This window comes from Podarcis liolepis (genome assembly GCF_965112155.1).
Source record: "Podarcis liolepis genome assembly, chromosome: 4".
Classification (NCBI taxonomy): domain Eukaryota; kingdom Metazoa; phylum Chordata; class Lepidosauria; order Squamata; family Lacertidae; genus Podarcis; species Podarcis liolepis.
The window spans coordinates 40,877,725-40,892,482 of NC_139558.1; the positions used below are offsets into that span (position 1 = coordinate 40,877,725).

Consider the following 14,758-nt stretch of genomic DNA (forward strand, 5'->3'; position numbering starts at 1 on the left):
TGAGGCAGCACCGGGTGTTGAAATTTTGTGCCCCCTAACAATGTTGCACCCAGGGCAACCACCCCTGTGGCACGCGCATGCGCACACACACACACCATGCTACACCACTGGTCTTGTAGACTGCTCTTTTGTGATTGACATCATACCTTGGCATTACTTCCAGGTCTATGTTTTTAATGGGAAGCAATTTTGAAATCTCTTGTGATGAGCCAGTATTTGTCCAATCACTGTTGACTGACAAGGAGGCATTACAAAATGTGCCTATCTAGTGGCCTCCACTTTAAGCTGATTGCTTCCTAATGTAAAGGTAGTGGATCAGGGACTCAGTACATGGTCTGTGGTAAATGCCTAAATGAATTCTTCCTTGGCTGTTGCTCATTTAAATGTGCACATTTTCCCTCCCTTAAAAGAAAAACCTCTTCACTTTTTTATAATCTGCTCCAAAAACTTCCCCAACCCCTCTGCTTCTCCTCTCTCTCTCCCAGGCTTTGTCTGATACGCTCTGATATAGCTGCACATTTTATTTACAGGCAGAAATATGGAAGCCCCTCTGCCTGTCTTTGGCATGAATGAACAGGCATGCCTGGACAGCTCTAAGATGGATATCTGGCTGCTAAGGAGAGCTTCATGTTTAAATTGATGAGCCAGGTTGATGAGCAATTTCATGTTAAATTTAGCCACTTCATCATGTCCTGTGTCTCACAGGCTTTTAACTCACACCTTTTGGAACAGTTTCAAAGTCTTTCAATGAAAACAGACAGGTTATGCGTGTTGCTTGTGTATGTGATGAGTCTGAGAGTCAATTGTGTTCCAGTTTTATAAGGGCCATGTGAAGATAAAAGCATCAAAACCGATAAAAGCTACTGAAATGAGTTGAACTGAAACAGTGCTCCGTCTGTACATAACCGTTGAAGTGTTTTCCGTACATTTATTTCAGTATATCTTTGCCTACTTGAAGCCTGCATTTCCCAGACGCAGATATCAATTTAGCAATAGGAAGGACACCCACACAGCACTATCTTCCAAAGTGCTTGAAATACCCTCATTTAAATTAGCGGGAGGTGATCTGCAGACTTGAGGCAGCAGCGATCAATTGCATTGATGAGCCTTCTTCCTGCAAGATGCGTTGGTAATTGGGAGGAAAACACATGTTAGGAGTTTGCTGGAGATAAGTCTCAAAGCTAAAGCAAGTCTCACTTATCTCTTGAACATGTGTTACCACAGCTGCTCGTTTAAAACTGGCATAGAGTTTAATCTTTAGGGCAGATGGGATTGCGGGGAGGGGGGCAGGAATTGTTGGCACTGGACTTGTTTGCACTATTCTTACTGGGCAAGGATTCATTATTTCCCCTCCCCATCATATTTTGGATAATTAGGACAAGACATACCATTTTGGAGGCTTTCAGGGACTTCCTAGCCAAGTGCCAGCAGGGAGGCAAGAAATGGCCTTTTCCCAAGGACCTATTTTTTATCATGTATGTGCTCTTGAAGGACAGTGGACTAGCCACAAAATTTATATTTGCTCTAAATAATAATCATAATTATAATCATAATACCCCACCCATTTGGCTGGGTTTCCCCATCCACTCCCATTATATTGTCTTTAAATCTGTGTACCCCAGCAAAATAATATGTTTTTAATGCGCATACAATTGCTTGTGCACATGCTGCTCAAATAAAATATCTTGAGTTGCCTGTTCACAAATTTCTGACTCGCTGTGAAAAAGAAGCATCTCTCAACATCTCTTAAACCCCTACATGCATATCATTTAATTTTTTTAAAAAGAAAGCAGGGATTGGTAGAGGAAAGGGAGCTGGCACAGTCATAGGTCATGATCCGAAAGGCTGCATAGCAAGCCCTCCATGAACGATGTGGCTTCTGAGTCTCCTCCCAACAGATCCTTCATCTGCTTGACAAGCCATTTTTAAAGCTCAGAACTTTCCTCCCACACTCCTCTTTTAGCATCTCCTCAGGGCATATCTATGCTAAAGAGCCAATCTGCATATTCAGAATGAGGTGGTGGGTAGAGTGATGTGGTAGAATTCTGGGCTGTACCACTTCAGACTGCAGGTGAGTGTGGGTGGGTGTCATGTTTTTGAATGCCTTTGGTTGGGGGAGAGGGGGAAACATGCTAAACTTCTCTCCCTGATGTAACTACTTTGCCACATTGCGGTCAGTATTTTTATTTAGAAAGGCTTAGCATAGACCCACAGTGATTTTTTTCTTTTTTTAATGTGAACAAAGATTCAAAAAGAATAACCCCTCTACTGAGGTGGTATAGTCTAGAATGCCCCCATGTCAGTAGGGGTGGAGGAGAAAATCAATTTGGTTTCTGTTAAAGGCAAACCTACCTAATTCATGTTTTCTGAAACATTCCAGGAAGCAAAAACAGCAATCTTTCAAATTTCCTGAACTTTGCAATGCAATTCACCAGCCAAGTAACATGTACAAAAATGTGAGTGCTAGGATCAAGTATGCCTAAAAATGTATACATTAGTGAAACTAATATACAAAAAAATGCATTATGTTACAGAAAATTATTGGGCAAAATTGCATTCAAATATGTATCAGGAGAAATTTGCACCAAGTTGCTGATGAATTTTCATGAGGGTTGTTTTAAAATTTCACAAACGTGTGTGGAAATGTGCAGAACTGAAGATTGGAAAAATTAGAAATGGATAAAAAGCATAAGTCACAGATGTACCCATCCCTGCATGTCAGTCTTGCACCTCGTTCTGTATAATGGGTACAACAGCTGGTGAAGCAGCGTTTTCCTCTCCTGGCAACTGAATTTCTTTGAGATGGATATGAACCTGTAACATAATTCTCAATATCCTTGCCAAAACTTCCATTCTCAGAATGGGGGGGGCAGTAGGAGAAAACTATTACATTAGCATAACAACCCTATGGCCCTGGAAGGGTTTTGAAGGTTTCTTCTCTTTAAAATATTTTTTTTCTTGATTTCCAAAAAATAAAATAGAGCAACCTCGAGTATACATACATAGGAAAATCCACCCAGAGACAAAAATGATAGAATTCCTGATACAAAGTCAGACTAGATCGCAGCAAGTGATCAAATTATAATAAAAGAGTTGTTCCTAGATTTGTATGATTATTATGGGTCAGTATAGCCCCTACATAGGGAAGCACGGGTCTTGGGAGGGCCTGAGAATTTTGAGTCCTAATTAATAAAGGGAAACATTTAAAACCGCACTTCCTAGCCAATCTTTATTTGCTTCGCCTCTCATCACCCGTCTGTGTTGTGTAAGACGTTTGGACAGGACTGTAACCCAGACATTATTGAACCATGACTACCATTATTGTGTACCATGTAGCATTATTATACATGACTACCATTGTTTAGCAATGACCATCCGAGCTCCCACCAGTAAAAAAAATAAACAAGGCAAGTTATTTATCCTTAACTGTCAGATTAAGGTCACTTTCCAGAGCTTGCAGTGCTAAGCAAAGGGCAAGCAACAGGAATTAGTCAGTAGTTTCCCCAAGAGAGTGTGAGGAGGTGCTGTGAGGGTGTGTGAGGGAGCGACTCACACATAAGGAAGTCTCTCTAAATTGCTGTCGCCTCCTTCATCAGGAACTCCAGGCTGGCATGTGGAAAGTAGAAGCTCATTATTTTGGGGGAAATCTGGACAAGCCAGATGAACGTCTCCTATAATAAGCTATTAGCATATTTGAGAGTTTCCAAATAAATTTAAAACACGAAACAGTGGCTGCTGAGAACCTGTTCTCCTTTAATTAACCTTCTGACCTGGATTTGCATTGCTTCTGCGTGCAGCACTAAGGAACAGGGAAAGCGTCCTGGGAACGCAGCTTCGCTCTATGCTTATGCAAGTGCTATTAAAGGTTTTAAAAGGAACTCAGTTCATTGCAAATTTACCAGGGCATGTTTCCCTTGGTGTGGAAGATAAATCAAATAGCTACCTTTTTGGAAGGGGAAAAAAATCCATCCAAAGAACAATAATTTTATTTTCTTTGGGGTGTGAGCCCTTACACTCATAGAAGACTTACACAGAAGCATGCAGAAGACTTATGTGGAACTACTAAAGGGATGGTATTACTCAGAGTAGACCCACTGAAATGACAGGCTCTAACGTAGTTGTGTTCATTAATTTCAACGAGTCCACACTGAGTGAAACTTAGTTGAATACCACCCAAGCTATCCAAGCAACGTTTAGTCAGGCAAATTACCATATTTTTCGCACCATAGGATGCACTTTTTCCCCTTCAAAAATGAAGGGGGAATGTGTGTGCGTCCTATGGAGCGAAGACAGCATAGCCCTGCGACCCTCTGCCGGCTGGAGAGGTGACGCGCGGCTATGGCAGGAGCCTCTATAGCTGTGCGTCACCTCTCCAGCCGGGAGAGCGCGCTCGGGGCTAAAGAAGCCCCGCTTACACTCTCCCAGCTGGAGAGGTGACACACAGCTATTGCAGCAGCCTCTTTAGCCGCGTGCCATCTCTCCAGCCGGGAGAGCACATGCGGGGCTAAAGAAGCCCCCCGCGACTCTCTCCTGGCTGGAGAGGTGACACACAGCTATGGCAGGAGCCTCTATAGCCGCGCGCCACCTCTCCAGCTGGGAGAGCGCGCGGGGGGCTAAAGAAACCCCGCTTACATTCTCCCAGCTGGAGAGTTGACACGCAGCAATTGCAGCAGCCTCTTTAGCCGCACGCCATCTCTCCAGCTGGGAGAGCGCGCACGGGGCTAAGGAAGCCCCCCGCGACCCTCTCCCGGCTGGAGAGGTGACATGCGGCTATGGCAGGAGCCTCTATAGCCGCGTGCCTTTGCGCTGCTCCCCGACCTGCTCTTTGGGGCTGGTGGTGGGCTTCCCCCCGCCAGCCCCAAAGAGTAGGTCGAAAGGAACCTGAAGCCTGGAGAGTGAGAGGGGTCGGTGCGCACTGACCCCTCTCGCTCTCCAGGCTTCCAAGGTAGCCGCCTGAAGGCGTCTGAATGCACCTTAAACGGCACCTTGTTTTAGAGGGGGGAAACAAGAGGGGGAAAATTCTCCCCCTCTCTGCGCAGCGCCTCCTGCTGCTTCGCTGAAGGGGCGCTGGGCAGAGGGGGAGAGAATTTTTTTTCTTGTTCTCCCTCCTCTAAAACAAGGTGCATCCTATTGTCCGGTGCGTCCTATGGTGCGAAAAATACGGTAGATGTATGAAAGAGTTGTGTTGGGATGTCTAAATGTCAGATCAGATCTGCAACAGAAATGAAAACCGGCTTCCTATTTTGTCAGTACAGGACATTGCAAAGGGGCTGTTGTTGGGAAAGAGATAGAAACCTCTAAAAGCAAGTTTCTCAGCACCCTTTACAGAATAACAGTTCTTAGGATTGTTTTGAGGAGGCCAGTATTGTTTTGCATTATACTAAAACTGCTACTCATAACCCATCCTCGAGAAGCTTAACATGTCACACAAGGGGAGTTATCTCATTTTCGCAGCAAGCATGTGAGGTAGGTTGGGCTGGCAGATAGTGACTGGCCCAAGGTCTCCCAATGCTTTTCATGGATACCGTTCAACTGCCCTTATTAAATTGGGACATCCTGTTTGGGGGCCCTGAGCTTTCACACAAAAGCATGGCACTCAAAAACATGTGAGAGCACAGGGCCCAAAGACATGTGTTTTGGGCCTCCGTACTTTCACACGGGTCACATGACTTGTCTGAGAACACAGCTCAGAAGACGTGCATCACAGTTTTTGGCCCGGACTTGCTGAAGGGTGTGTTCACTGCCACTATTGAACAAAATGGGACAAGGCCGTATCCTATGGCCTGGTCATGACATCTGTCCACCACTCCATTGGGGAAATCGATAGAATTAGAGGATATCCAAGTGTTCTTTTGTCGGAAATATTGTGGCACTGCCCATTTGGAAAGCGACGTTATGAAGAGCTTTTGCTCAACAGCTAAGGGCGAAAACTTAAAAGAGATTTGCATAGACGATTAACCGCCTTTCCCTTCCATTGCTCACCCTCCAGGAAGAAGATGGTGCTCGCGACAGCCGGTTTAACTTCGGCGGCTATGGGATGGGTCACTGCCTCCAGGTGAAAGATGGCGCTGCCATCAAAGCCACGCCTCCCAACCCACCCCTGCCCCCGCCCCCTCCGCCAAAGGATTCCGACTCCATCAAAAAGAGGTTTGTGGACCGTGCCAAAAGGATCGACACCATATCCCGAGCAGCGTTCCCACTGGCCTTTCTCATCTTCAATATATTTTACTGGATTACCTACAAAATTATACGCCACGAGGATATACACAAAGATTAGAAACGTTTCTGTCTGACCTGGGACCTTCTAGCCAAAGTGACTCTCTTGTAAATAAAGAGTGAAATGTCTTTCCTGTCATTGACTGAGGGTTTTGTTTTCTGTGGTACTAAATGAAGGGCGGGGTTAGAAGAGGAAGAAAAACAGAAAGGAAAGTTTCGATAACAATTGCACAAAATGAGATACTGTGGGATCACCAAACGAGGATTTGCCCTGATTTCCTCCTCTTGCTACGTGGTTCTTCCAGACTCTTGCCAAGATCAAGCAAACCTAAATGGGGCCATTTTCCCTCTCTCCAACCCCCCCCCCCCAGTGTCTCTAAGCTGTATTTAAGAAATACTTTAAAGCATCTACCATGGGACTGTCTGTAATGGCTGCACTGCAATGAGTTTAAAGAGGACCAAACTTTTTTCAGGGTAACGCTGCCTTTCTATATGAAACAAGTCTAAGCTACATTCCATTAATGTCTGTAGTTAATGATTTGCCCAGAAGTCCCTTTGTGGATTGTAAATTATTTCTACTAACAGGGCATGGGGGGTGTCAAGGGGGATGATTTATACTTTAATATCCTTGTGGGTGTGCATTTTAATATTCCTGCTTTCCTAGAACTGTAGTTTTTGAGGTCCAACTTGTGTAGGGTGTGGTTAATTTCATAGTGTCCACTTGTAGAAACAACCTGAGAAATGGCTGGTTTTATCTTGGTTCCAAGACAGTGCACTTAATTTCATTTCATTTCATTTTTGCCTGGTTATTACTATATTTTTTATTATTGATGACATTCAGCATAAGGTGCCAAAACTGTAATTTGACCTATCGTATTTCCCTGTATCGCACTGTTGATTAAGAACTTGTTTCCTGACCTAGCTCAGTTTAGCATTGACTTTCTATTGCTGCTCTCATTGTAGCTGCGAGTTGATAGCTCTGTAGGTAAACACGACTCGTTTACAGACCTCTAATTTATATCTTTACTATAAAAAAAGAAAGAAAGAAAAAAGTGGCTATCATTTTAAATATCATTGACTTATCTGAAGAATTTTAAAAACTGTACTGTGATTTTCATAACCTGTTAACTTTTTGGTGCCAGAGCTATGTGGTCCAAATCCTTGCTATGTGTTCTAAAGTAGAAATAAAAAGTAAACGAAAACCAAACAAAAAAAATGAGGTATTTTTGCTTACATGGGTGGCAGGAGTGAAACCTGGAAGATTTTTTTTATTTTAATCTTGTTTTTTAAGTTGCATTTCAATCAACTTGTTTTTATTATCGGTTGTTAGCTGCCCTGACCCCGGTCTTGGCTGGGGAGGGTGGGGTATAGATAAAATGTATTATTATTATTATTATTATTATTAAAAGCATTACTATTTCCCATTTTCTGCAAAAAGGTTTACTGCAAAAAAATAAAAATGTATTATTGATTGGGAGGGCATATTTTCCTTTTATTGCTGCTAGTTCTTATTGCAAGGAAAAACCCAACCCACAAACTGAACTATTATGGTTGCTTCCAGGTGACCTATTTTATTGAGAAGTAATTCTGACTTGTTTGCACAGAGTTTATGAAGGCACTCTATGCTGTCCACTGTTTACTGAACATTCATCTTTATTTGTTTGCAGAGAAGTTATATGGTTCCCTGCAAATCAGTTGCTATCCCACACTTTCTACGGCATTTTACCATCACTTTCCTTGCTGAAAAAAGTTTTTTTGTTGTTTGCTTTTTGAATTACATTTGTTGCACAATACTGCCAAAGTTTATTAAATCCATTTAAATTAGGCAAATCTACATTTCCAAGTATGTGACTGAATTGCTCCTGCAATTTAGTGATCATTTGAAAGCTACCTTGCGGCAGAGGGAGTAAGGCCACTTCTAGGCTGTTGCTATTTTGAGGGATGATTAAATCACACACCAACAAATTAAGGTTGCAGAATTAAAGTGGATTTGTTGCTCTTGCAACAAACCAATTTTTTTAAAAAATCCAGCTCTTTGCTGTAAGGAAGGTGACAGGAATATGCACTGGAAATTATGTTGTAACATTTGCTTGATGGAACATCATGTACCATAATTTCCCTGCAAACAAATGAGAACGAATGCTCAATAAGCAGCAGACATCCTATTACCTCCACATAAACTTTCTGCAAACATGTCAGAACAAATGCTCAATAAGGAGGGTGTGTCTGGAAGCTACCCAAGTCTCTGGGAATCCCAGGTAAGTGCGTATACATGGGTTTTATACTGATGAAATTGCCAGAGAAGATTCACAACGAATTAGAATTATAGCTGTTTAAAATCTTTTATTTCCTGAAAGATCCTCCATTATTACAAAGCGAGGATCAGCAATGATTCTCTTTAGTTTAACTTGCACTTTTTGTTCAATATTTATTAACATCTTGTTTCCATGCTCTTATCTTATAAGCTGCCATTGCCATCTGTTACAAGAAATGAAATTAATTATCAGCCAAATCACAACAATGCTTTCATTTCAAATGAAATTCCTTCATTAATCTTAAGCATTCTTTTTTCCCACTTGGTCAATTAATAGTTAATTTTTAGTTAATGCATCTATTTATCCAATCGCTTTAACAGAACCATGTTAACCATTCTTTTGTAGCTGGGTGATGTCTGTCTCCAAAGAGAAACATGGAGATTGAGCAAGAATTATGTAGTGCTGTGTGATTCTTTCCCCTCAAAAGGTGTAGAGAATGCCTGAAACTAGCACCAGAGGTCAAAATGGCTGAGCACCTGCCAAGGTGCCACCTCATAGAAAAGATCCCACCGCTGAGAGCATCTGAATTCCGCTGCTGTTCTCCCTGTTGTTTATTGTTTGGCCCAGAAGGGATTGTGGAAGTGAATAGCAATGGCAGAAATGACAATGGGCAACAGCTGCCCTCTGCTTCAAGTGTTGGCACATGCTAGGCTTGTGCAATCTACTTTATTTATATCTTCTTCTTTTGTTACTATAATCCCAAGGTCCACTAATGGGAAACAGGTGAAAAACATTGACTCAGGAGGCAGAACATACTGGAAGAATTCAGGACAAGGTGCTATGATCCCCAAAGTAGCAAACAATGTTGTCGGATGATAAAACCTACCCTTCCTGACCATTTGTCGTGATTCCTTGGGCTGATGGGAGATGGACTCTGACAACAGATGCCAAGTCTTTGTTTTCTCTCAAACAATTTTTGTTTCAGGAGGAAGTGCTCTGTAACTGGGCTGCAGCCCTTCCCCTTCCTTTCACTGGCAGAACTTGTGCTATTCAGGGCTTCAGAAGAGGCAGAAATTCAACAGGGCAGGAGTTGTTCACTCTGGAAAATGCCAGCTATGCTTTACATTTGCCCAGAGTCTTGTTATTAGCTGAAAAGGGAAATGTTAAGGGGAAGTCAGCTCCTTGGAGGCAACAAAACAGTACAAGTACACCTGACAGAACTGACCTTAAGAAGGAAGGAGGGGGAAAAACAACCTCACAAACCAATGGCTACTCACTCAGCAGCAGTGTACTCTCACAGAAAACTCAAATGTGAACAGCAAAGTGAATGTCCTGCTATCAGCAGCTATCAATCAAGGTCTCTCAGAGAAAGCGTCCGGAGTGAAGACTCAACCTATTACCAGAAAACAGCAACCAAATTGAAGCAGATATTGAAGCATCTATGCTAATGCTCTGTATTCTAAGGAATACAGAGATGGAATCAAAGAGGAATGAGATTTCATGATCTGTCTCATAGGTATCTCCTTAATTTATTAAATCTGATAGGAAAAGGATAGAGCTGAATAATCCAATTTCCTCTCTCCAAAAATTCTCCCTGACTTGTTGACATTCACAGTAAATAAATATTTATTTCCCTTTTTTAATCAAAATAGATATGGTTTCGACAAAATAAAGCAAAAATAAACCAGTATTCAGTGATCCTGGGAACACAAGCCTGCTTCTATAACTGTAGTGCCTCTGCTAGACCCTTTTGGAAATCTAAAGATTAGTCACGACACATGGCATTGAATGCTGATGACCTCTTGCTTTGGACAGGACTTAAAATGTGTTTATCGCATCATTCCAAAAAAATAAAATGTCCCAATGTAAACACTGACAATGGGGGTTATGTTAAAAAGTCATTTCTCCTGTGAAATTTGGAAATGGTATTCATGGACTTGATTCGTGGCATGTGATTTCATTCACTTAGATCAAAATGCTGCGGAAAGGTGAGGTGGTTTCTTTAAGCCTATTTTCCTCCTGCACACAAGAGGCACAAGATCCCTGCCACAGCTTTTGCAACATGATTCAATTTCAGGGAGATTGTCCCTACCCTTCATCACGAAAGCAGGTCAAGTTTGCGAAGGCAAGCCTTGAGGCAGATCACACTTCCAACACCTTTCCCTTAATGCAACCAAGCCGAGCTGTTTAGCAATCCATCTGTAGCCTTGCTCATTTATGCTGACAATGCTTTTGACAGGGCTGCTTGGCTGTATGTTTGATGACAGCAGTTCAGCAGAGTTGGAGCGCTCCCCCATCATTTATAAAGTCAGGCGGGGATTGTATAGAAGCCGCTGCATGTATCAATAGTAATGGATGGCGTTGTGTTAAAGGCCTTTCAGCTGGAAGAGACAAATACAGAGCGATGGTCTTGCAACAGGTAATCCATTATGTGAAGGCCACTGGAATCAGTCTGCATGTGATAATTACAATGTGTACCTATAGGGACAGCTCTGGGCAGTCTTGAGTCTACCAGGTTCTTTTCCTTTAGGGGGGAAAAGGTAGAGTTATGCGCACTATATGAGCAGGGAAAATGACCCTGAGAAGCAGGATCTGGAACGCTGGTTTACAGGGGTGTCATCTGGCAAACGATGGAGAGGGAAGGCAGGAGTGGTTGTGGCGCACAGATGATAAAGACAGAATTTCAGTAATGAAACAAACACTGGATATTTGGAATAAACAGGACTACAGCTGCACAAGCAGACCGATGAAAACTTGTGGTTCAGGACAAAAAATATATACTTCAGGAAAACATTCAGTCATGGTAAGTGATAACAGTCTCCCAAATCTGAGAGGCAAAATGTCGATACACTATATAGAAAATATAAGATAAGACAATAAGGCATAATATTTTGATAATTTTAATTTGTGGAATGTTGACATTTATTGGGGGAAGTCTTTGTGTTATTAGTTACAATCCTCAAAGTGCGTTAACAGTCAATCCCTCTTCCCAGGGAATTCTGGGAATTGTAACTCTGTGAGGGGAATAAGGGTCTCCTAACAACTCTCAGCACCTTTAGCAAACAGCACTTCCCAGGATTCCCACTCATGAATCTATCTGAACCTTATTCATTTATTAGACTCTTCTCTCCCCCCCCCCTTTTTTTATGTGATGCTCCAAATAAGGGTGAACAAATCTGTCCATTTTTGGTTCTCTCAGCTTCTCATTTTCACCCATGTTAAAATCAGTTATCCTCATTTCTGATAGATAGATAGATAGATAGATAGATAGATAGATAGATAGATAGATAGATAGATATTCCTTATGGAAATTTATCAGCATTTTTGTGTGGGTTTCCCTTAATAAACACATTTTTGTATTATCTTAAACACAGAACATATTTGCTGCTGTTGCTGTCAGTTATGCCATAGTGGGTGGTAGATGCAGAGGCTCAGGCTTGATGACCTGCATCTGCACTAAAAGAGAGCCAAAATTGTCTCTGGCCTCTTCAGCAACCTCAGCTTTTGTATCTGAAGTCCATCAGGGCCCCACCCTCCCAGGCCAGGACCCACTCCCAAAATATATACATTTTTGCAAGGAATTGTCCCTAATAGAATGCATTTTGTATGTTATTTTCACTAATATATTCAAGTGTGGTGTAGTGGTTAAGAGCGGTAGACTCATAATCTGGTGAACTGGGTTCACGTCTCCGCTCCTCCACATGCAGCTGCTGGGTGACCTCGGGCTAGTCACACTTCTTTGAAGTCTCTCAGCCCCACTCACCTCACAGAGTGTTTGTTGTGGGGGAGGAAGGGAAAGGAGAATGTTAGCCGCTTTGAGACTCCTTAGGGTAGAGATAAAGCGGGATATCAAATCCAAACTCTTCTAATATATTCATTAATTTCCACACTTACCCCTAATATCTGCAAAAAAACCAACAACCCAGTCCTTGGCTGGAGAATTTTGCATTGCAAAATTCAGAAAAGTGTGAATTTTGAACAATTGCTGCGTTTTGGTTCACGTATTGTTTCAGAAAGTGCAATTTTCTAAGTTTGCCTTTAAATCCCCCCTCATCCCAACTCCAGATTAGTATTCTAGCACGTGTTTCTCCTTTACCCCATCCTACCTCTGTCTTTGATACGCAAGGTCAAGCAAGCTACTGAATAGTGATAGCCAAAGCAAATAAAATGCAAATAAACCAAAAGCTCAAGCAGCAAATGAAACAGAATAGTCAGGAAAGAAATCCATATCCTTTTTCTCACACACCCCCCAACTGAGCTAAAACATTTTAGAATAATGGATGTCTTTTTTTAAAAATGCCATTCCAGTAAAGACTGTTAAGCACAATGACCTTTACACGGCAATGGCAAGCATTACTGGGACTTTCTAGCATTTGATCAAATAGAAGAAACTTTTGGCTAATGTAATATGAGTGAGAGAATCTGATTACCAAAGATGAAGACGTCTCAAGGGAAAGAAAAAGAGAGAGAATGCCATGTCCAGTCTATGGGCTCCTCCTAAACAACTTTTTTTTTATTGAGCCTTCACCCTGATTTACTTCCACAAAGCTCATGCGGAGGTTAGACTATGTCTGATTTGCTTGTTTGGTAGTTGTGTTGTTGTTTAGTCATGTCCGACTTTTCGTGACCCCATGGACCAGAGCACGCCAGGCACACCTGTCTTCCACTGCCTCCCGCAGTTTGGTCAGACTCATGTTTGTAGCTTCAAGAACACTGTCCAACCATCTTGGTAGTTGTACATCTTCCCATTAATATTCGCTATTATAATATTCATAATATTCAACCCACACTTTTCGGTTCATTTCCCCATATAGCAGCATCAAAAGAGCCCAGTTCTTATTTTTAGAAGGGGGTAGGGGTTTGTTGCACCAGGCCAGCGTTGACAGAGCACTTTAATCTCCCTTAATTGCACAAACTTACATTGCCTGTATATCCTTGAATCTCTCTGGCAAAATGCTGCCTTAAGGCGGCTTAGGATCAAAAGGAAAGTGTTGAGCAAGGGCTTGAATCAGCGACCTTTTTATTTTTTGAAAGCTGTTGTGCCACAATCTGAGACTTGCTAAACAGGTACTGTGCCAGGCACAGGAATCCTGAATGGAGAAGGCTGCCACTGTGTGGTTAAGAATGCAGAGGGTGAAATCACTGTGCTTTTAACGTCGCAAGCAGGAGTTGCGCATAGTCTCTTTCTCGTGGGAGAAAAATAAGAAAAGATGGCTCTTGCATCACTAAATCCTTCTCCTAATCAAATTAACCCTTATGTAAGCAGAATTAACACACCGTCCCCATGAGGAGCAGATAAACCCACACGATTGTTTAAGGCTGCTGCTGCAAACAGCAGAGCCAGATTCCCTCCGTAATAATCAGGAGCAAAGGCTGTGATCCCACGTTCAGTTATATGCACATAACATATGTCGAAACTAATGGGATTTACATCTATGGAACAGAGCATAACATTTCTTGTCAAATGATTTGTTTCCTGCCATAAGGAACAGACTGGAAAAACTGTCCCTCTGCTTATATGTTGAACCCAAGAGATTCCTAAATATTTTGTGGCATATCCCTGCCTGATTACCAGCTTCATCAGGAAGCAACATTAATATTTAAATGTCACATTTTGCTGCCTCATTTTAGTGCCAAAATTATTAATCCTGCCACAGTTTCAGTCTTGACATTTTTTCAGATCCCTTGATGAATTTCAGATTTATAGTCGGCCCCTATAATATCTCCTCAATCAATTTTGTCACAGTTCATTTCGTGTCTGGCAACACAATTGCATCATGTGGCTTGTCCTCATTATATTAGCGGTGAACTGGAAGTTTGGCTCTTCCTCACCCCTGCCCTTCCGTCTTGGCTTTTAGTTCAATTTTTCTAGATGGTTTTTGGCCTTGTTGAATGCCCTCCCATCAGATGTCAAGGAGAATAAGAACTACACAACTTTTAGAAGACTTCTAAAGGCAGCCCTGTATCAGAAAGTTTTTAACGTTTGACATTTTGTTACATTTTTATATTCTGCTGGAAGCTGCCCAGAGTGGTTGGGCAAGCCTAGTCAGATGAGCAGGGTATAGATAATACAGTGGTACCTCAGGTTACATACGCTTCAGGTTACATACGCTTCAGGTTACAGACTCCGCTAACCCAGAAATATTACCTCAGGTTAAGAACTTTCCTTCAGGATGAGAACAGAAATCGTGCTCCAGCAGCGCGGCGGCAGCGGGAGGCCCCATTAGCTAAAGTGGTGCTTCAGGTTAAGAACGGACCTCCGGAACGAATTAAGTTCTTAACCCGAG

At 42.2% G+C, this 14,758-nt stretch overlaps 1 protein-coding gene and 1 long non-coding RNA gene across 14 annotated transcripts in view; one reads left to right on the forward strand and one right to left on the reverse strand.

Annotated features, from left to right (window-relative positions):
• GLRA2 (glycine receptor alpha 2) overlaps positions 1-7,500 on the forward strand; it is a 111,216-nt gene extending 103,716 nt beyond the window's left edge. For 3 of the 13 annotated variants that reach the window (XM_083502000.1, XM_083501995.1, XM_083501994.1), the window contains exon 10: positions 5,990-7,493. In XM_083502000.1, coding sequence (XP_083358126.1) covers positions 5,990-6,277 — 288 coding nt within the window. In that variant the 3' untranslated portion in view covers positions 6,278-7,493. Of the gene's footprint in view, positions 1-5,989 lie in introns of all 13 variants that reach the window. The other 10 variants (XM_083501997.1, XM_083502001.1, XM_083501992.1 and 7 more) reach the window with 9 other exon arrangements.
• LOC310706405 lies at positions 915-9,613 on the reverse strand. Its single transcript, XR_014525841.1, has 2 exons — positions 9,358-9,613; positions 915-1,114 (listed from the first exon to the last, which is right to left on the reverse strand). It is a non-coding gene; the product is annotated as an uncharacterized lncRNA (long non-coding RNA).
• Positions 9,614-14,758: the final 5,145 nt, after the last annotated feature.